Source organism: Mytilus californianus, unplaced genomic scaffold (assembly GCF_021869535.1).
Source record: "Mytilus californianus isolate M0D057914Y unplaced genomic scaffold, xbMytCali1.0.p SCAF_7, whole genome shotgun sequence".
Lineage (NCBI taxonomy): Eukaryota > Metazoa > Mollusca > Bivalvia > Mytilida > Mytilidae > Mytilus > Mytilus californianus.
The window spans coordinates 46,470,463-46,493,058 of record NW_026262723.1 but is presented as its reverse complement, the minus strand read 5'-3'; the positions used below and the strand labels follow the sequence as shown (position 1 = coordinate 46,493,058).

The window sequence follows — 22,596 nt, the reverse complement described above, 5'->3', positions numbered from 1 at the left end:
TTTTTCCAACGATGTTATAAAAAAATATTGATATGTGGTAAGATTCGATAACTATAAATTAAAGACTAAAATACAAACATATAAATAAGTAAACAAGTACAGGTCACTGACGGCCTTTAACAATGAGCCAAAATCGGCAATACTATATACTAAGCTATAACAGTCCCCGGGATAACAAAATGTGACTTGTCAGATCTGTACTGAGCAGAAAATCAACAAGGCAAAAGACAAAAGCTTTGCATTTTGTTAAATGAACAAGACTAACAAAAAGCAACATCAACTAGATTTTAAAAAATGATACAGTTATAACAGGAATACCTTCTTTTAGGAGTTGGAAAAAAAATTATAAATCTTCGAACGTCTCTATTAGATTTATTCCGTACTTTTCTATCCTGACAATATATAGACACTTGTCCGTATATTGACCTCTCAGTGTATTTTAGGAATTATTCGTAGTCATTTAAATATACTCCACATCTATTCATCATAATAATTTGCAGCAGCTTATTGTTATGGACTTTCTTAAAAAACTAAAGATCATTTGCACAATCTATTCCCCTAGACAAACAATTGAAATTTTCAAATTTGTACATACATGTACACGGTAGGCCTTTCACATATTGCTCTATAATAAAGACCTTTAAGAAATCATAGAAATGTCATCCGTTAAAAATCGAGTCATCGATCTCATCATTTATTTATTTTATTTAAGCCAATCAAGAAATTACTAGTAACAGTGGGATGTCACTATACATCAAACTCAAACTTAAATTCTTCAATAAAACGAAAAATGATCTGATATCTCTCTCTTAAATATTTTGCGATGTAATATGGTCACTGTAGTTCAGAATAGCATTCGCCAAACATGGTAGTTTACTGTTTTAAGAACTTCTGGAATGAACTTTGTAACTTGTTTACTTTACTTTGGATTATTTCAGAATTTGACTTGATTTACACTTCTGGTAAGTATCAATTAAAAACAAAATAATAAAATTACTCAAAAAAAGATAAGGACATTATGATGTCATTATGATATACATTCTTTCTTACATAGCTATGGAAAAATACTATTTCAGGAATTGAAGATATCTTTATCTACCAATCTACCAATGCAAACACTTTGTGAAATATTTTATTGTCAAACATCCATCAATATTGACAGTATTTTTATCATCGATATCTCTTGCTATATTTTCATATGATGGGACGGCTTTTTATTTTATTTTCATTTCTTTATTTATTTTAAGGCCAACGCTTCCGTTTATCTACAGTATGTTCGAACTAAGAATCACAATCAGACTTCGAAACTTTTAATCGTTCGTCAGTTCAAACTTTGTGTACAGAATGGATTTTAGTGAAACTTTCACAGACTCTTCTAAAAGTTTCAAATTATAAAAATGTTCACCTTGTATTTTATGTGTTTTATGTGTTGATTGTCGTATCTTCAAATGAGTTAGACATCTTGAATCTGCAATTCCTATTTAAACAATAGCCCTTTTCAACGAAAGCTTCGTTTTGACATTTTGTCATTTGTACATTTCCTATTCTAATTTTTCAATCCAAATGGAGTTAGGAGGTTTAACGCAGCGAAGTGTTTGCTCATGTCATAATTTATCTAGTTAGGATGGTGTATTTATTGTAAAAGACAATATGTACGCAATAATAAAACATGTTTTATTACACATGATCATGGGTAGTATACGATTTTAAAAAATAGACTGATTTCTATACAATATGGCATGCTCTAAATCACCCTATTATAACAAGAAGTCGGAGTCTATCAAGGCACATAAGTACCAAAGTTCCTGAATAAAAACATTGATTAATATAAAATAAATTAAATCATTGACGAGGTTCATGACTAGGTACAGACACAAAAGCGTGTTGCTGGGTGAAACTAGTTTTAGCTCACCTGGCCGAGTTTGAGCTATAACTATTACTTAGCGTCCGGCGTCTGTCGTCGTCCGTCGTCCGTTAACTTTTTAAAAAAAGTTTCAAAACTAGTGGGCCAAACCAAATACAACCAAACTTGGTCACAATCATCGAATTTAAAAATGTGTCCGGTAATACAGCCTGCCAACCAACATTGCCACCAATACAAGGCTAAAAATAGAAAACAGGGGTAAAATGCAACTCTATTATCTTGTTAACAGTTGTAGATAGAAAATAGGGCAAAATGTGAAAACTAATGATTTCTACCTCCTGTTTTTTCAACAAAACTAACAGAAGACTCCTTATAGAAGTAATTGCCCTTAGATGAGCATTTTGACATTTTTTTGTTTGTTTTGTTTTTGTTTTTGTTTTTGCCTTTTACCTTGAAAACTATTATAGATATATAGAAACTTTATATTGTAAAACAATTAAGCAATTTAAAGTTTCTCCATATCTATTAAAGTTTGAAAAATGATTAACAAGAGTTATTTTATTAATAAGTGGCCAAATCATTAGTCAACTCCTTATAGGGGATGGTTGCCCTTTAATTAGATGTTCATACATTTGTCATTTTGAACAAAAACTAGAGCAGCTTAAGAGAAACTTCAAACAACAAAATTAAATCAGCAAGACAAAATCTATAAATGAGTTTGTGAAATAATTTATTGTCAAACATCCATCAATATCGACAGTATTTTTATCATCGATATCTATTGCTATATTTTCATAATGGGGCGGCTTTTGATTTTATTAGAGCAGCTTAAGAGAAACTTCAAACAACAAAATTAATCAGCAAGACAAAATCCCACAGCTGAAACTACAGTCCAGTCATTATAAGAGTTATTGCCCTTAAATGATGAAATTTTGTTTTCATTTCTTGCTTTTGGGGCAAAATTTATTGTGGAGAAAAACTTAAAATGACAAAAACGATCAGCAAAAAAGAAAATTTTATTCATGAACTATATTCTAGTCTATAATGTTGGAGAGTGACCATTATGTATGCCCTTATATTTTACAGATATGGGTTTTTTTGCTTGTGAGAGAGCTGTCTACTATTAGTTTTTTATCATTACATTTTTTCTATTTCTTTAAATTCAAGTTTAGTTATCTTATTTGCCCCCTTCGGTGTTCATGTCGGGGCCTTTTATAGCCGACTATACGGTATGGGTTTTTCTCATTGTTGAAGGCCGTACGGTTGCTTATAATTGCTTACATCCACTTCATTTGAACTTTGGTGGATAGTTGTCTCATTGGCAATCATACCTCATCTCCTTATTTTTATATTGTTGAATATTCACATAGATTCAGGGAAGCGACACAGACTCTTACGAGCCTCTAGTTTTAGATCTCAACTCTTACCATATATTAATCTTGGACAATGTAATGATGAAAAAGTATAAAAAGGTCAATTCTAATCAGCACAAAATGCACTAAACTCTATTCTTAAGCTATACATTTATTGATTTGACGCATGACATATCGTAAAAGCATTTTTCTTTTCTTGAAGGCGATTTTTAAACTCTTTGCAGCTTCTTGATTTGTGTCGATGGGCTTTTGTCTGATTGACCGTGGCAAATACTCAACAACTTCATGTCATTAATATTATTATTATTATTATTATTATTATTATTATTATTATTATTATTATTATTATTATTATTGTTGTTTTTGTTGTTGTTGTTGTTGCTTTTCGAAAATATAATAAAGCCATTAATTCTACATGTAATAAATCGTAATTAATATATATTATATTAAAAAAATCCGATCATGAGTACCGAACTATGCATAAATTGAACGCAGGTGATCTTTTTATTCGTTTGGTGAATTATAGAAATTTCAATTATTTAAACTTTGAAAAGTTGGGAAATTACGAAAAAAAACTTTTTTTTTTTTGCAGAAGTACGTGAAATGATTTGGAATCAAGATGAAACTTACAAAGATTTAACATTGTCGGTAGATTTTGTATGGCAAAAGACTGTTCGTAGTCGTTTAAAATGCTCTGTCGAGTGCACAGACGATGAACGATGTGGCGCCTTTTTCTTTTCCGACGCAGACAAGTCTTGTTTGGCGAGTCCATTCTTACTGGAGTCCACTGGACAAGGTATTGCCGTCGTTGGAACAGAGTATTACTTTTTTCGACCAGGTATGAATATGAAAATAGTGAACATGAGGTAAAGGAAGACTTTGATGAACAAATACAGTTTTAAAAGTGTTTTCAAAATAACAATTAAACCAGTATATCTTATTGCACGAACGCTGATAACTCATAAATATTTGGATCTATAAATTAATAATAACATAATTGATCTTTCATTACATGTACTATAAAGTCGGGCCTCTTAAGATTTTTAAACGGCAAATCCGAGTTTGCTTCCTTTTGTCGTTTTTTGTTGTTGTTAAAAAACATTGAGAATTGTAAAACCAAATTTGTGTGGCGAGTAATCAATCGGCTGCAACAAACTCATTACCCTTCCGACCCCTAAGTTTAATTCAAATCCGTTTTGTCAATTTTTTGCTTTTCTTCTTATCATTTTCTGGATATGCATTTGTGTTCTTACGCCTACAACTGTGCACTAATACAAAAATCTGATTCATTCATTACAAGGGTTATTTATACAATTTTTTCCAATTAGTATATTTACAAATACGTGAAGGGAATATGACATATCTTATTGTCAATATATTGATGGAATCAGCGGCTCTTTCTATTTACAGATACAATTATAGTTGTGTGTATAATTTTTGAATGATGGGTTAGACATAAGATATGACAGCACAGTTGGATTGTTTTAAGTTGCTTCACATTTTGATGCCCCGGTACATGTTATGGCCTTCTATATGAGTTTTGCTCGTCGTATGATGGCCTGTAGTTGTTAACATCCTTTTTCTTTGCTTATCACTTGTCTCAATGGCAATCGTTCCACTGCTCCTTATTTGTTAACATCCTTGTTCTTTGCTTATCACTTGTCTCAATGGCAATCGTTCCACTTCTCCTTATTTGTTAACATCCTTGTTCTTTGCTTATCACTTGTCTCAATGGCAATCGTTCCACTTCTCCTTATTTGTTAACATCCTTGTTCTTTGCTTATCACTTGTCTCAATGGCAATCGTTCCACTTCTCCTTATTTGTTAACATCCTTGTTCTTTGCTTATCACTTGTCTCAATGGCAATCGTTCCACTTCTCCTTATTTGTTAACATCCTTGTTGTTTGCTTATCATTTGTCTCAATGGCAATCGTTCACTTCTCCTTATTTGTATAAACATTGTACTACTATTTATTAACGTATTTAGGACAGACATACTACTTATCAAAAATGGTGCATTTTATGAACTTGAATGTCATATTATTCGTCAAACAGTAATAACAAAAGCATGAAAACAAGTTGTTCTCTTTAAAAAAAGAAAAGCAATACGTGAACCTAAGACCGCTGACTGGTCACCAAAAGATTGTTGCTGAATTTGTTTTGCTTTTGAATTGAAATAATTGACTGTGAATAGAAGGAGATAATGATGAAGTTAAACTACCTTTATTAAAAATATGTAATAGTGTGTACATTCTTGCACAAGTCAGTTGAAAGCAATGTTGGATAGGTGTGAATAGAAAAGTGTATATACAGCTACATTTTAAAGCTCGACTATTTCATTTATTACTTGGGATTGTACATCATTTTTTCATAATCCTATTGCAAATCCCAGTTTCTACAAACCGGATGTATAATGCAAATTGCACAAACCAATCGCAATATAAATTTAAGCACTCAGTTTGCTTTATAATCTGGATGCATTTATTTTATCTATCACATCTTTATATTTTGTTTCCTGCATGGATGCCTTCATATTCTCAACTCGTTACTGAAGTTGTCTTTACTCATGGTAGATGTTGTACAGATAAATTTAAAGTCCATTTTCCATGTGAAGTGAAACCCTGTGGCATGCAACTTATAAGAAGGTTTCGTATATTTTTCTTGAGAGTAACACACCAGCTTCATTTGGACCTCTTATATAGAGACTTATTTTGGTCTCATAAAACATCTCAAATTTTAAGGATTTCCTGATTTTACTTAAATCAATCCAAATATTTTACAGGGAAACTTGGTTTTGAAGAATATCTTAATTTCAGAAGTTTTATGAATACCTGAACATACTCTCAAAAGAACCAATTTATATAAAAAGACATGTAGATATAAAAAAAAATACCAGGATTAACATGTTGTACGCCAGACACGAGTTAAGTCTACAAAGAATCATCAGTGACGCTCGAATAAAAATAGTTAAAAAGGCCAAATAAAGTACTAAGTTAAGCAATCTATTCCTTGAGTAGAAAATCCTTGGCATTTCGAAAATGTTAAAGTTTATAAAAGGACAGTGACTCAAAAAAAGAAAACAAAAGAGAAACAGCTAGAGGTCAGAATACCGTAAGCAATAATGACCATGCTTGAAAGTCACATGGCAAGCTCTTATTGCGCGGATATATTGCCGTGTCCTGAATTTAGATAAGAAAAGCGAAAATTCGCATTCGCGATTGAAATTAATATTTATGCATGAACGTGGTATTTTTTAGCAAGAAATAGTAAATAGAAAGCATACGCACTGATACTCTGGATAAGAATACGTATTTGCGTCATCACATATATTAATCTAATAGTTGAATTCGGATGTCAAACTACCTACCTCAAGTGTTTTGACTCCGAATTCATTGACATTTTATCCGGAATTTTTGTGAACGCAAACCGATAGTGTGCGTGTGAACAGGGTGATGTATAATGTGAATGAATCAAGACGTGTAGGATAGCTGACCAACACAATGAATAAAATTTTCAAAACCGTACCATAGTACAAATATTTAGATGCTATAAGGTTGAACTAATAAAAGAAAAAAAAAGAAAAAAAATAATTAACATTATGATAGTAATTAAATTTTGTTATGATTATTGTAAAATATTAATTACGTTTTTTGTGAGATGCAAGGATTTAAAATCCTTGTGAATTGAAACCACGCAAGTATTTTTTCATTCACGACCGTTTAAAATTTAGATATTTAGCTAACTTTGGGTACGCATCCCTGCTCATTGGTGCTCATACGTTACATATAATTTTCATAAATGTAATGACTGATCAAACCTGTGAGACATAATGCACGTTTACATTACAATCTTAATTATATTCCATAATTATTAGGAATAAATTCAGTCTCAGTTTGACCTAACAATGAATATTCTCTTAGTCTGGTAGTATCTATTAATGAAATTAGATATTTTTTTTACAGAAAAATCCTTTTGTTTGATTATCTTTCTGCTTTCCGACCACTGTGTTTCCGACCTTAGATAAATATTTTTAACAGAAATATCGTTTTCTTAATTTTCTTCATTCTTTCCGACATTTTCTCATGCTATGATTGAACTACTAAATATCAATTGATAAATGTTCAGAAATAATCAGTTTGTTCTGGGTCATTGTATATCAATAAACTATACCAGGTTTATTAAATACAACACACACAACGCGTAGAGGGACCGTCTCAAAGCATGAATTATATAATTGCGTTATCATTATACTTGATATTTCATAAACATTCACATTATTAAAAACATATATGTTTTGTCAAAAGGCAAATAGGTTCTAACATATAAATGATTTTTAGAATGCAACCTAGTCTTTATTGTTTTACTTTCAAATCTTCAAATGAACCGTTTGTCGGATTGTTGAAATATACAATGTCACGTTGTAGCCTATCCATAGAGGGTCCGTATCAAAGACATAAATAACTACCTATATAAATGATGAAAAATTTTCGAGACGTTCCGAGAATCGTGATTCCGAGGATATCGAGTGGCCCATAGACACTTCCGAAACTCGCCAATATATAAGCGTGAACCCCCTGAATAGTTCACTTTGAACAAATTAAGTTCGGATTTTTAATAAATATTGGACAAAACAATAGATGCTGTGATCTTGACCTTTGACAAACTGATTTTAAAGTTTTTTTATTTTCTTCCAGCATTAGAGTATTTATGTAAAGATGCAAATTTGGCAGGAAATTGACATTATTGTTTCAACAGCGTTTCCTTTTTATGACCTCTGACGTTTAAAGCATTGTATTTATAACTTTGACTAAATGACCATAGGTTGACAAGTGTCTTTCCCTAACCATAGACTAATCACAGAAGAGAAAATATCTAATAATATAAAAGTGTGGTAAAAATGAATGAAACGTGTAGTTCAAAAGATATAGTCAAACTTTCTGTCAATAGACATTAAAAATATGTGGCACCAGTATATATTTAATCAGGACACAAAATGCATACACGCACTGAAACTCAGGGCAAAGGAATATTGGTGTTATTGCTGTTTTTCATATCTAAGTCAAAGTGAGACCTACAACACAGAAAAATTTCAAACCTCATTGCAAGTTCAAGTTTATTTACAACTACAGTTACCTAGAATCACCCGCTGTTTAGTCTTAAAAGACACGTTCCATAAAATCCAGAAAATCACCTCTAGCGCTGCAATTTCTATAATAGTAGGTTATTTTGAGTTCCAATAGAAATGCAAATTAAAAAAAAATAAGTCTTTATTCTACTAAGAAACGAGACTTAAATTCCTAAGTTAATGTTCCCTTATGTATTGGAACCAAACAGCACCCATAATAAGGTAAATGAAACAGTTTAAAGAAAGAAAATTATAGTTGATTATTTTCTGAAATGATAATATAAGTTGAAGTATTTTTGAACTCGTCTGATTACCCACCAAAAAGGTTAACCAAGAACTTCTCAATTCTCATTATATTATTCTATTTAGTTTGGTCCATCATATGTTAGTTGAAATTTAAGTTTAAAACAAATCCTTAAATACCAGTGTCTTCAGTGCATGTTATTTAATGGAGAATAATTACAGATAAAGCTTAATTCGCTAGATTCTGAAAAGATGATTTCAGATAAAAGTATTGTGTTGTTGCATCTATGTAAATTTAACTGCAGTTTTTGTTTATTTGATTCGATCAATGTATTGAATTGATGCTGCTGTGATTAAGATAATAGTGATGGGTTGTCGGGTGATTAAAGTATAACAAAAGATTCAGATTTTTTAAAATATCTCACCAAGTGTTTTACAGAAATTCAATAAAATAAATGCTAAGCTGTCGATTTCTATCTTTTTGTGACGGGAATGGATGCAAAAGTCAAGAAAACTGACATGCGTTGATAATTCTCAGAGTGCTTGTGAAAAGTTGCGGTGGTTTTCTAAACATAATGGGTTAATAATATTATTATATAATAGTTATATTATATCTCGGTATAGTCATGCAGAAGTGACGAAAAATTGTGTGACAAAAACAAGATAGTTAACAGTGCAAAAAACAAATATTAAGCTCGTTAATATGTAATGAAATATTTTAGAAACATAACATAAAACATAAACTTTAATATGAAGAACAGCAACGAAAGCGCGGTTCCTTTGCTTTTTGTTTTTTGCTGTGTATGTACTGATTTTGTGTCATGAATGGATACCTCATATCTTTGGTTTTTGTCGAGCCTGCAACTTTTGTCGCAGAAAGCTCGACATAGGGATAGTGATCCGGCGGCGGCGTTAACTAACTTCTTCAAAGCTTTATATTTTAGAAGGTGGAAGACCTGGATGCTTCATACTTTGTATATAGATGCCTTATGTTACGAAGTTTTCGTCTGTCACATGTCCATTGTCCTAGACCTCATTTTCATGTTTCAGTGACTACTTGAAAAAAAAGTAAAGATTTTTTGTAATGTTAATTTCTCTCTTATTATGAGTAATAGGATAACTATATTTTGTATGTGCGTACCTTGCAAGGTCCTCATGCCCGTCAGACAGTTTTCACTTGACCTCAACCCCATTTCATGGATCAGTGAACAAGGTTAATTTTTGGTGGTCAAGTCAATATATCTCAGATACTATAAGCAATAGGTCTAGTATATTTGGTGTATGGAAGGATTGTAAGGTGTACATGTCCAACTGGCAGGTGTCATCTGACCTTGACCTTATTTTTATGGTTCAGTGGTTATAGTTAAGTTTTTGTGTTTTGGTCTGTTTTTCTTATACTGCATGCAATAGGTCTACTATGTTTGGTGTATGGAATGATTGTAAGGGGTACATGTCCAACTGGCAGGTGTCATCTGACCTTGACCTCATTTTCATGGTTCAGTGGTCAAAGTAAAGATTTTGAGTTATGGGCTTTTTTTCTAATACTATATGCAATAGGTTAACTATATTTGGTGTATAGAAATATTTTATGATGTGCATGTCAGTCTCGCAGGTTTTATTTGACCTTGACCTCATTTTCACGGTTTATTGCTCAGTGTTACGTTTTTGTGTTTTGTTCTTTTTTCTTAAACTATAAGCAATATGTCAACTATATTTGTTGTATGGAAGGATTGTAAGCTGTATATGTCTGTCTGGCAGGTATCATCTGACCTTGACCTCATTTTGGTGGTTTATTGGTCAATGTTAAGTTTTCATGGTTAAGTTTGTTTCTTAGATTCTATAAGCAAAAGGTCAACTATATTTAATGCATAGATTATATGTAAGGTGTACATGTCTGCCTGGCATGGTTCATCTGACCTTGACCTCATTTTCATGGTTCATTGGTCAATGTTTAGTTTTCTTTGTTAAGTCTGTATCTTCGAAACTTTGGCAAATAGCTATAGGTCAACTATATTTAGTGTATTGAATGATTGTCAGGTGTACATGTATTTCTCGTTTGCTTTATCTGACTTTGGCCTCATTTTCTTGGATCATGTTAAGTTTATGTGATAGCTGTAGTAAAGCTTTATATTTAGGACTATCAACATAATATCAATGGTTAGTAAAGAAGGCGAGACATTTCAGCGTGTGCACTCTTGTTCTATTTATATTTTGACATCTTTTAAAGTCAAAAGTCAGTAGCGGATATATATGGTACAGTACAAATTAGAATTCAGTAAGATCCAAAATCATCCTAGTACAAATTGGAATTTCAATATCTACTAGGAGAAATTGGGACATCCTGATTCGTACCAGTAGCATTTTTGATTGTGCTAGATGATTAACTATAAAAAAATGCACAATAATAAAAAAAAAATTTGATTTTGGTCAGAAATGAATAAAATTATAATCAAATCTTGATTCTAAGGAAAAATGTAAAATCGTTATTTTAAAAAAAAAAAATATTATGTAGACTCTTTGTTATTGAAATCCACCAAGTTCTAACAACTTTCTAATTTTGACGTTGTGAATGAACCAAATACAGCGGAAATTTGCCTCATCTCTTTTTTGTTACAATTTATCCCTAATCTGCCTTCTGGCACAACCTGGGACACAATATAATTTTATACTAATCCCAAGGCACAAGTAATAAAAGTCATGATAGTGCTCATTTTGTTTTGAACATTTTTAGTGTTAAAAAAAAGTTGGACAGATATAAACAGTTTTATCCGTTTAGTAAAACACTGCAATTTTGAAGTGTTTGGGTGCATACAAGGATGTTAAAACGTATGAAGGAGCAAAATAGGAACATTTGAAAACCAAAAACGAATTCAGGCAATTGACACTACTTTTGGTGAAAATGATAAACAAGTTTGCTTCAAGACATCCCTTGCAAGGAAACTTATTACAAGTTTGCTACCATGTAAATTTTGAATTAAACTGATTAATGTCTCAAATGTTAAGCAATCTTGTTAATTTACACACAATCTTGTTTTCCTTGGATCCAGTTCTATTGACCCCTTATTGCTTTGTGAAATTTTACATATTCAAGCATTTGATAAAAAAATATAGACTTCAGTGATGACTGTCAGTTGGTTTCTGTTTGCAAATGTACACAAAATGAAAAACAATTTGTTGTTTATGTTGTAAAGCCAACAATGATGGCTCATCAAAATGAGGTAAACAAAATATCGACAAAGATTATTATAAATAAAACATTTCAAAGAATTTCAAGAAACAATATGTATTTTACCAGATTTTATTTGTAAATGTATTAAAATATTGATAGATTTTTGTTGTTTTCCTTCTTAACAAGAACATCAGTAAACATAATATCTAAAAAAAAAAATCCAGATATTTTAAAGTAATATTCTGGATCCTACTTGAAAATCTAGTCCATTCCAGAATCCTACCAGTACAAATCTGGATTTCCCAATGTCTACTAGTAGAAATTAGAATTCCGATTTGTACTGGATTTTAATGAATTCCAATTTGTACTGTAACATAATTGTATATACATGACTGTACATACAAAAAATGTATTAACAAAAATACGGAAGTCTATAAAACCTGACATTACCAAACATTCGAACATATCAAACAACGGAACGACTGGAAAACAACTGCCACATTTCTGACTTGGCACATGCATGCATTTTCCTAAGAAAATGGTGGGTTAAACATGGTTTTATCAATAGCTAGCTTAACCTCCCATTTGTATGACAGTCGTTTACAGTACCGTTATATCATATTGACAAAATTTGGTGAGCAACCCATGCAGAGATAACTGGTTAACGATACAATACTTGGGATCCTGCAGCCAAAATTATACAAAAGATTGATACTAATTTCTTCGTAGATGGCTTAATATTTTTGACATGACGATTGAAGTTATGATAAAAAAAAACCAATCAATTCCTTCACTGCTACCGAAATTAAAGTGGAAGTTTTCAAACTTATATTATCTTTTGAGGGGCGTTATTACGGATGTTACCAAAGTAATGTCTAATATCTTTCAAACTTAAGAACTTAATATATATTAAACTAAACATTTTACATGAATCTTACCTTCAATGTGTCTCTTGTTATTCTGTTTGTAGTCTTTTGTTGTTTTCATTTCTTTCTTTTTTGATACATTGATGAGCTTTTGTGCTGAAGTTATATCAGAAACGTTTCAAATGCTACAATTTTGGTCAAAGAAATATAATTTTAAATTGCATATGGTTTTTTTTGCTAGTTTCTGTGGTATTGACGAGGTTTGTAAATGAGAGTAATCCAAGTAAACTAGAAACTGGTAATGGGTGCATTGTTCTTATCCATTTCAGGCAGTTATCGGAATGAGGCATTACCATCTATTGAGAAACATGTTCTACCGTACACTTTGAATGTAATACAAATATTCCATTTCTTAACAAATCTGTGTTAACTTGCTGTGTCTCACATTTGTTCCGTTTTCAAAGAATCAGAACAACATTTCAAGGTCTGAATGTAAAACGAAGCGTGCGTCTAATTTCAAACACGTGGTCACGGTTATTGATTTGGTTGTAAATGGATGATGAAATTGCATCACCACCTTGAAGAAAAAATGAAAGTAATTAAAAACCAATTTTTCAAAGAGCAATTGAAGGTCTTTCCACATCAATTTTCCAAATAATTGACGAGAAGCTAATTCTGGTTTACTCAAAGCTACTATTGGCGTCCAATCATAGGTTTCTTCATACTGATTCAATAAACATATGGTTTCTGTAGACTTTTGCCTGAAAAAAGGGAGATAATTGCCAACTTCCGGTTTAGAAAATGTCATATGGTTTATATATACTTTTGCCTGTAAAAAGGGAGATAATTGGCTACTTCCGGTTTAGAAAATGTCACTTCCGGTCTCATATGATAGATAAATGTATGACCATTCAAAAAATATATGGTTTCTATGTACTTTTACATGAAATAAGTGCAAAAATGACTACTTCCGGTTCACTCAAGGTAACTTCCGGTTGACATTTTTCAAGGTCATATGTCACTCAACATTTTGCAAAAGATCTTATGGCTTTATCATTTACCAATATGAAGTAATAATCAATTTACCTTAAAATAAAACATTTCAGGGGCAATAACTCCAATAAGATGTCGCTGGATTGTCTCAGACCAAATGAATCATATCTTCATCACAATATAACAAACATTTTGCACTAGTTCTTTTATATATAACATTAAAAATATCGGAGAAAATGCAAACACAAGCAAAAGACAAAATTCAGAACATGACCTTGACCTTTGACCTTGACCTCATTATTTAAGTTAGGATCCAAGGACCTCAAATAAAAAGACTATAGGTTTATACGGCTTACGGTTTATGAGTTAATAAAACTTTACGACAAATTTATTTGATAAAGGTAGAGAACTCCTATAAAATTTCATCGAATCGCTTCGATCCAAATTAGGCAAAAATTTCTGAGGATGAAACGCACAATTAAGAAAAAGAATTTTGCCAATATCTTTATTTGTTACGAAGGAGATGCACTCACATGATAAACAGTGAATAGGGAGATAACTCTTACAAAGAAAATTGTTTGGCTTAGCAGGGTAAACTTTAAAAGCGCATAAATTATACGATACAATATGAGAAATATCTAAGCGACATATTGCAAAACAAAAATTTATCGCAAGAACAAAATTTGGCAGAAGAAAAAAAAATATAATCAGAACAAATACAATAGGTCTTTCCACAGAAAAGTGGAAATACCTAATAATCCGGCCTTTTCAAAAATATATATAAAAGATTAAAGTAAAAGTAACATTTAAAATCTTGAAAGGAACTCGGGTATATATAAAAGGACAGAAGTTTTTTGGCAGTACTTTGTCTTTCATAATGACAGAATTTGGCTTAAGTACAACACTCTTTAAAAGCTGTCAATTTTTTTCAGCAAATTGTCCAGATGAGTACACTTATAACAGGAAAACCGATTTATGTGTGAAAATACATACAGATACCTTACAATGGAATGATGCTAAATCTGCGTGTGAGGCTATAGCAAATGGTGGACTAGTCACAATTCAGAATCAAAATCAGTATGATTTCATCGTACAAGAGCTAGACAAAATAAGTTGTAAGTATACGATGGATATTTTATAGTTAGACAATATGAGTAGTAAGTATACAATGGTTACATTCGAACAAGACCAAATGAATTGTAAGTATACTGTAGTTACATTCGAGCTAGACAATATGAGTTGTAAGTATACGATGGTTACATTCGAGCTAGACAGTATGAGTTGTTAGTATACGATGGTTACATTCGAGCTAGACAAAATGAGTTGCAAGTATACGATGGTTATATTCGAGCTAGACAATATGAGTTGTAAGTATACGATGGTTGCATTTAATTAACTTTCAAATTGTATCGTTAAGTATGTCTTTTCAAGAATGGCCGTAATGTTAAGTTATATAATAATCTATCACATAAAATTACGCTGTTTCTAACACGGTCATTAGGTCAGGTTGACAATGAAGAAAACATTATTACCGGTACACTATCTAAAAGTTTACAAACATTTTTGAGTGTCATTTTTGTGCGAGTGAGACTTCACACAATAGCGTCAAGTTGTCTTAATTCACTTGAGTATAATGTTTAAAAAATAATTCATGCAAGCATTTGTTTGAAATTTTTCACATCCCTTGAGCCGTTGTATTTGAATTTTATCCTGAGCGTCATTTATGGCCGTAGTTGTTTATAACCTCGTGTTGATATGTGACGGATAATGGTCACAATTGGCAATCTTTCCGTCCACATCATCCAATTTTATATAGAATACATTGGTAATGTAATGCTGATTTTGCAAAAGACCCGATGATTTAAGTTATGTCTATCTTCATAAAAAGTTAGAAAAGAAAATAAACGTGTGTTACATGTGCAAAGGTATACGGAAGCCAGTTAGTGTCAGTTTGTTGTTCAATTTAAAATCGTTATCACGACTTTGTAAATTGTTATAACGCCTTAGCCAACTCGGTATCAGTACTAAGTTACTCGTTATAACGACTAAGCTAAATCGTTTTAACAATCCACGTTTATCTTGGGTTAGCTAAGTCGTCATAACGAGTTACTAAGTCATGACTAAGAGCTAGCTTAGTCATAATGACAAGTAAGCTTAGTAGTGATAACTAGACTTATATATGATCGTTTGATAATAATAATAATAATAATAGAATTATTTTCAAATACAATGCTGTTACTAAGTAGATAGCATGAAATATACAAGCTACTGTTTATGAGAAACAAAAAGTTTAAGTCTCGAGTTGTAGAATGTTACATCCGAAGACGACACCGCGGATCAGAGGAGGCAAAATCAAATCGAAAAAACAAAATAATAAAAAAAAGATGATTTAAAAGACAATAAAAAAAAATTGAAAATTTATTCTACATAAGTGACTGTTGTGTTGTTCTAGACAACCGATAAGCCATTAGTGTTGTTCTAGACAACCGATAAGCCATTAGTGTTGTTCTAGACAAGCAATAAGAGTATTAGACAAGTGATAAGCCATTAGTGTTGTTCTAGACAAGCGATAAGCCTTTAGTGTTGTTCTAGACAAGCGATCAGCCATTAGTGTTGTTCTAGAGACAAGCGATAAGCCATTAGTGTTGTTCTAGACAAGCGATAAGCCATTAGTGTTGTTCTAGACAAGCGATAAGCCATTAGTGTTGTTCTAGACAAGTGATAAGCCATTAGTGTTGTTCTAGACAAGCGATAAGCCATTAGTGTTGTTCTAGACAAGCGATAAGCCATTAGTGTTGTTCTAGACAAGCGATAAGCTATTAGTGTTAGAACGGGAACGGAATTGCAATTGTCGGTTATTGTTTGTTGTAGTTTATTTGTTTTGTTGTTTCTTAGTTTGTTGAGTTTTTTTTTTTTTTTTGGGGAGGGGGGGATCGTTTGATTGTTGTCTAAATGATTATACTATACCCCACATCTCCGTCTATCCGTGCTTTTAAAATTCTAACAACATTCGTAAAATCAATTTGACGAAATAATAGGAATATCTCTTTTTATCAATTCAATAATATCTGAGAATTTGTATAATATAGATTTTTATGTAATATTATTTTTCTAACAAGAATAAACGTATTGACATTATGAACAATTCATAATTAACATCACATGTTATCTGAACTGATTGATTATTGAATTAGCTCTTTACCTTATAAAGATGAAAGTAACACGCGAAATTTTGAGTAAGCTTTTGTGATGATGTCAACCTGAATATTTGATTAACACTAAGATCATATGGGCCAGATCATTACGTTCACATCATTTTTTTTTTTTGATGAAAAATTAAAAAATTATTGCATTCAGCTGAATTTGCTGTTTTGCAGTGAATCTCAGAAAAAAAAATGTCTTTTGTTCAGCGATTTGTTTAAAGTCACATAACAAGTTTGCAAAAAATGTTTGAAAAACCTAATCATTTTATATGTAAGCCGGGCTGCATATAAACTGACAGCAACTTCAAATCACTAAATGTGTCTTATTCCCAAATAGCTTATAGGAAATTTTGCATCTTACCAACAGATAATAACTGTCTTTTCATACCACGTCCAAGAACAAATTTTATGAAAAAGCATTTCAATCCGGTACTGTTCTCTGGAACAGTATTCCTGTAGAAATAAAAGGAAAAAAGATAGAAAAGACAGAACAGTTCAAACAAAAGTATCATTATTTCTTGTTTTAAGAACAAATTAGTTAATTATAAAATTCATATACAAAAATTAAGACCATGGAAATGATTATCACAGAAATTTTAATTCTCTAAAAGTACACACATATGTCTTGTTCACCAGAAGGAAACATGTTTATGGTACATACCACTTAATCTATATGTTTTTCACCATTTGTTTGCATAGTTAGCTGATGTTTATATATATATTATGTTATATTTTGAGTTATTCATAAGGGTTCGGGGAGATTAGTATTGTCATTACTGATGTTACTCTCTTTTAATAAAGCATTTATTATTAAACAAACGGGATTTCTATGGGAAGTCTTAATTTCTAAATATCACAGAATCCGGACTTGGTCATTCAACATCAATGTAACTAAAACCAAAACAATGGTGTTTGGCTTTTTATTCTTGATCGTTGTGTCATTGGTGTTACCCCCGATCTACGGTAATGCATTTCTTGTTCAAGTCAATTTCATTTTAAATCAAAGTACTGAAGTACTGAACATCGGATGACCGCAATTTATGTTGGATGATGAATAAACAACAGGCGGTAATATGATACCTGCCAGACAGATATGTACACCTTACAATTATTCAATACACATGATACAAGAGAGTTAAATGGTGCACGCACCAAATTTTTGGGCTGGAAATATGGAGGTTTTTGGTGGTTAAAAAATTGCAAAATATTATATAAACGATCTGTATATTGAGTTGAATCCTCAATTGCCAGAACTGTTTCGATCCAATTAGTTATGATAATGCTATAAAATATAACTTAATTGTGCAGTTGGTGAAATTGAATATCTTTTAAGTGCAGCCTTTCACCTCATTTACTCATCCATGAATTTTATGTCAAGATGACATTTTTTTAGGACCCTCCTGACTATTAAAGACGCTTCTACTAACAAAATATTATTTCCCCACGAGTTGTATCTCAGATATGGACTCTATCGCAAACTTTAATCAGTCACTCATATATAAAATGTAGGTCAAGATTAACTTATTTTTATCAGGACCCCTTGGTTATTCAAGACGCATCTATGAACAAAATCTCATGAACTATGACTTATACTTCCACATATAGATGGACTTTAACTTTGTGACGGACAGATGAAGCACTATATCCCTTCCCCAACTTCATTTGACAAAAGATATAAAAATCTTAAAGCAAACAAATGTCAAATTATTAATCTCAGTAAAGGTTAAGAAATCCTGGACATAATGTTTTCATTTCTTTTCGGTTTCGGTCGGATATTTAAAAGTAACAACAAACACTCATAAAAATATTAATGTGGCTTTGTATGATATTTAACAATGAATTCTGCTCAAACTGATGCGAGGGGTCAACTTGAACTTACTACCAGTTATGAGAAATATTGATCATTGTTGAATGCCTCATGGTGACTTGAAGATGAAGGACAACAATAAAAACGTTCCATTTTGGGGTTTTACCATGTATTGATATTAATATTGTCTCATGTACATTTACTCCATATCCCTTCATATTTTCATTGGGTATACGACAGACTAAAACACTGCTTACATACTAGTCTACAACTTAAAATCAGAAAACTTCAGACAGTATAGCAAATTATTCTCTTCGTAACATCTGAGAAATCCTTGACGAAATGTTTTCATTTCTGTTTGGTTGCAGTAAAATTGCAAAGTATTAACAAACACCAAGTGGATATTTGAGAGGTTTGAAAATCACTTTCAGTTACTGAAACATGTTACCTATAAACATGATAAAAAAACCCGAGATCGTTTACGTTGAAAGTAAAGATATCTTTATTATGATTATTTTTCTAAATGATGAAAACTGTATACATAATAATCAAAATAGAATACAAAATAACTATTTTGAGAAAAAAACGCAAACTATAAATCATTTCCCATGTTCCGACGACTAGTTGTTGTAAGAACATGGTACCTTGTTTACATTTCTAAAAATAACCTGGTTTGGGAATTCCCTAAATATGGGTCACGCATTCTGTGCATATTAAAACAATGAACATTCATTGTTATAAATATGTTTAAGTTTTTTTTTGCATCTTCTTCTTATATAAGAATTAATAAAAAAAAAATGTATTTATTTCAATTACCTAAAATTTTTAATTTTGCATTTACAGAAAATAATAATATAGATCCGCAGAAAATCATGTAACAATCTCAAACCCATATCATATAATGGACCGGCTTAGTGCCGGCCCATAATAAATGACATATTCATCCGCAAACACAATTTTTCGGTACGTGTGCATAACTATTAATGAATTTTTGTTTACTTATATATATATATACTATTAAGTTTACTGGTTGGTAGATTATTTAGTATGTAAATATACGAATGTTTAAAATATTTAAACATATTATTATATATATATGTGTATTTCTCACGACAAAACATTTTCATATTATTTATTTATGTTCCTTAAAAATATTTTCATGAGTATTGAAGAAATGAATTTATAACAAGCGATAAGGAATGTTATTTAGCACTCGATGATATCCGCGTATTTATACGAAAAACATTCGGTTATCAATCAAAAGCGCAAGGGACGTGTGCAGAAATTTCTGCGGCAACATAACATCGGTATGACCTCTCAAGGTCACATCCGATGTAAAAAATAGTATACAGAAACTTGCAGTTTCTTATGACGGTGTTAATTCATTACGTCATAATCTGGAAGGAACTGTGACGAATCCTAACTTAATCATCAAATATAGGTTGTATACGCATTGTATCTGTAAACAGAAACATCCAGGTTGATATGTGGAAAATATGTGTATTACATTTGCCTGACGTCTGACTGCTTTAAAGCAAGTCATAAAGAAGGCCGTCAGACGTCAAAGCCATATCAGAAACATAGATAGAAATTATGAAGTTGTCTTTAGATTAAATGATCATCCATGCTACATGTATTCACATTACTTGGATTAAAAGAATCACATGTCTTCAATTTTGAAAAAAAACATAATTTGCTCAAAATCATATACATTGAATGAGACATTTTTTTTCGATTTGGAATTCTGTATCAGGTGTCGCTCACAGATACATGTATCTGAGTTTCTATACCCTTATACCTTTATATAAAGGTACATGTATATAGGTTAACAAAAATTCAGAGACAAGTGCCTATGGTGTCGCTCAAGTTTTTTTGAGCTTTGGAAAGTGATTTTCCCACCAAAGTTTGATGCGATAATTGGGGGAAGGGTTATCCTCTGTATCTGTTTCACTCGTAGGATAAAAATATGTCAAATCCTACTGGAAATTGAAATTTAGAGTTTTACATATTTCCATTACATCAAAAATGTATTCGGCGCTACATTTTGGTGTTGAAGGCATTTTCATAAAACATATCATTATTGTGCATGTATATCATAGGATAATTATGTATAAAAATTAATATATATTTATATAAATTATGCATATTTAAAGATATATTGTTCACTTCTTTTCTCAAATGAACAAAATTTGGATTTTTCAAAGCATAATTGTTTGTACGAAATACACGAACAATGCGAAAAGATATTATTAGTTACATGGTGTGTTAGTGACCTAAAACGATATATATGGGGTCAGTAAATTCCATATGGGGTGAGAGTGAATGATTCGTCTCCCATTCAATGTTTATGCATCAGCATGTGTATGAATTGAACTGTAATATTTCAAAATGCATGTTTATTGATAAAGTCAAAATATATAACAGTAAAGAAAATAGACAAAACCAGAACATGATACCCTGTTCTGCTGAAAAGGGTCGGCTAACTTACAATTTTTGAATGACAAACATGCGTAGTTGTATAATAAGAAAATATTTTTTTTCTAAAACATATCTCAAAATAGCGAAAATGACAAGACAATATGAAACTGCATCCAGTCACTTAAACAATTCCCTTTCTATTCAAAAAATGCGTTTATGCTTATACATAACTAAATCCGATCTTGTAAGAGGCTAATTCGATGGTAAATGATGTCTACGTGTTCTGTCTGAGAGAGGTAAATTCAACCTGAAGAGTTATATACGAAGTGGTTGCAAAAGTAATCGTGTGTCCATCGAAAAATAAACATAGAGTTATTATAAACATTATCAATCCAGTCATAGTAAGTATCCATATTTTTTGCAAATCTTGTACGAATCATTGTTTTTAATTCGATCAATTCTGTATTTTTCAGTAAATGAATATGTTTATATTGACGGTACAGATGAAGTTGTAGAAGGTACATTTATTGGAAAGGATGGAAAGGAAATCACATTTTTTGACTGGGATCCTACTACTCAGATGGATAATATGCATGAATCACAAGATTGTTTATCCTTAAATCCAGATAACCACTATAAATACGTAGATACAGAAGTTGGAATAGCCCTGCGTTATATTTGTGAAGTTGTATAAAATTGATTTCTTATCGTTACTTTTATTTTGTGCGATCATTGTGCAAGTTTCCCGTAAAAATCGTAAACATAGCTGCCATATAAAAAATAAAGGTTATCATCATTAAACGTTGACCTTTCCACGAAAACAAAATGTTTCTCTACTGAAAAAGTATTATAAGACATAATGTGTATAGTATACAGAATAAAGTGTACCAGTGTTTGTTTCAATTGTTAATGAATATGCAAATCAGAAGCTTGACCAATTGGAATTATTTAAGGTTTGAAATAGTAATTTTAACCGACGCGCTCAGCAGGAAGAGGAAGGTACAACACGGTATTGGGGGCAAGACTAACATTTAAATTATTACCTCCAGATCGTGAGCATTTAATGTTTACAGTATGAAATAAAACAGATATGAAACATCTCTAAGTGATTCACTGTTTTACCGTGTAGTCCAACAACCTGACAAAAAAACAGGAGTCTAATCGATACCAAACTGTTAAATTGATACCAAATTTTCCCAATTTTTCTTGGATAGCTACAATCAAGTTGATACTTTTAGTATTACAAAGTTTGCTTCTGTGATGCTTGTAGATAGAACTTAAGAATATATACTTCATACAATTAAACACGTATTGTGACAACATATTTGATAAATTAAAGGACAGTATTTTAATGAAATTGCACCGATGGTTCAGAGATTTACAAATGTATAAACAATTGTCCTAAAGTCATAAAGTCAATAATTCCTTTAAAAAAGTATACAGAAATGTTTAATAGGGTCACATTGATGTATAAATCATTTTGACTAACTTAAGGTCAGGACATCGTGCTATTTGAAATGACCATGATAGCCAAT

The 22,596-nt window shown here is 31.4% G+C and overlaps 1 protein-coding gene across 1 annotated transcript; it reads left to right on the top strand.

The window, feature by feature from the left end:
* Positions 1-810: 810 nt before the first annotated feature.
* Positions 811-21,956, top strand: LOC127709142 (alpha-N-acetylgalactosamine-specific lectin-like). The gene is made up of 4 exons (XM_052214507.1): positions 811-962; positions 3,830-4,075; positions 14,566-14,748; positions 21,535-21,956. The coding sequence occupies exons 1-4, from the start codon at positions 866-868 to the stop codon at positions 21,753-21,755; spliced, it is 747 nt and encodes a 248-aa protein (XP_052070467.1). The 5' UTR covers positions 811-865; the 3' UTR covers positions 21,756-21,956.
* The last annotated feature ends 640 nt before the right edge of the window (positions 21,957-22,596 follow it).

Excerpts from the sequence above, each read along its gene's own strand:
- LOC127709142 (XM_052214507.1), top strand. The coding sequence starts at position 866 with ATGGTAGTTTACTGTTTTAAGAACTTCTGGAATGAACTTTGTAACTTG. Across the intron at positions 4,076-14,565 it reads GTATTACTTTTTTCGACCAG|CAAATTGTCCAGATGAGTAC; the intron begins GTATGAATATGA and ends AATTTTTTTCAG. Across the intron at positions 14,749-21,534 it reads AGAGCTAGACAAAATAAGTT|TAAATGAATATGTTTATATT; the intron begins GTAAGTATACGA and ends TGTATTTTTCAG.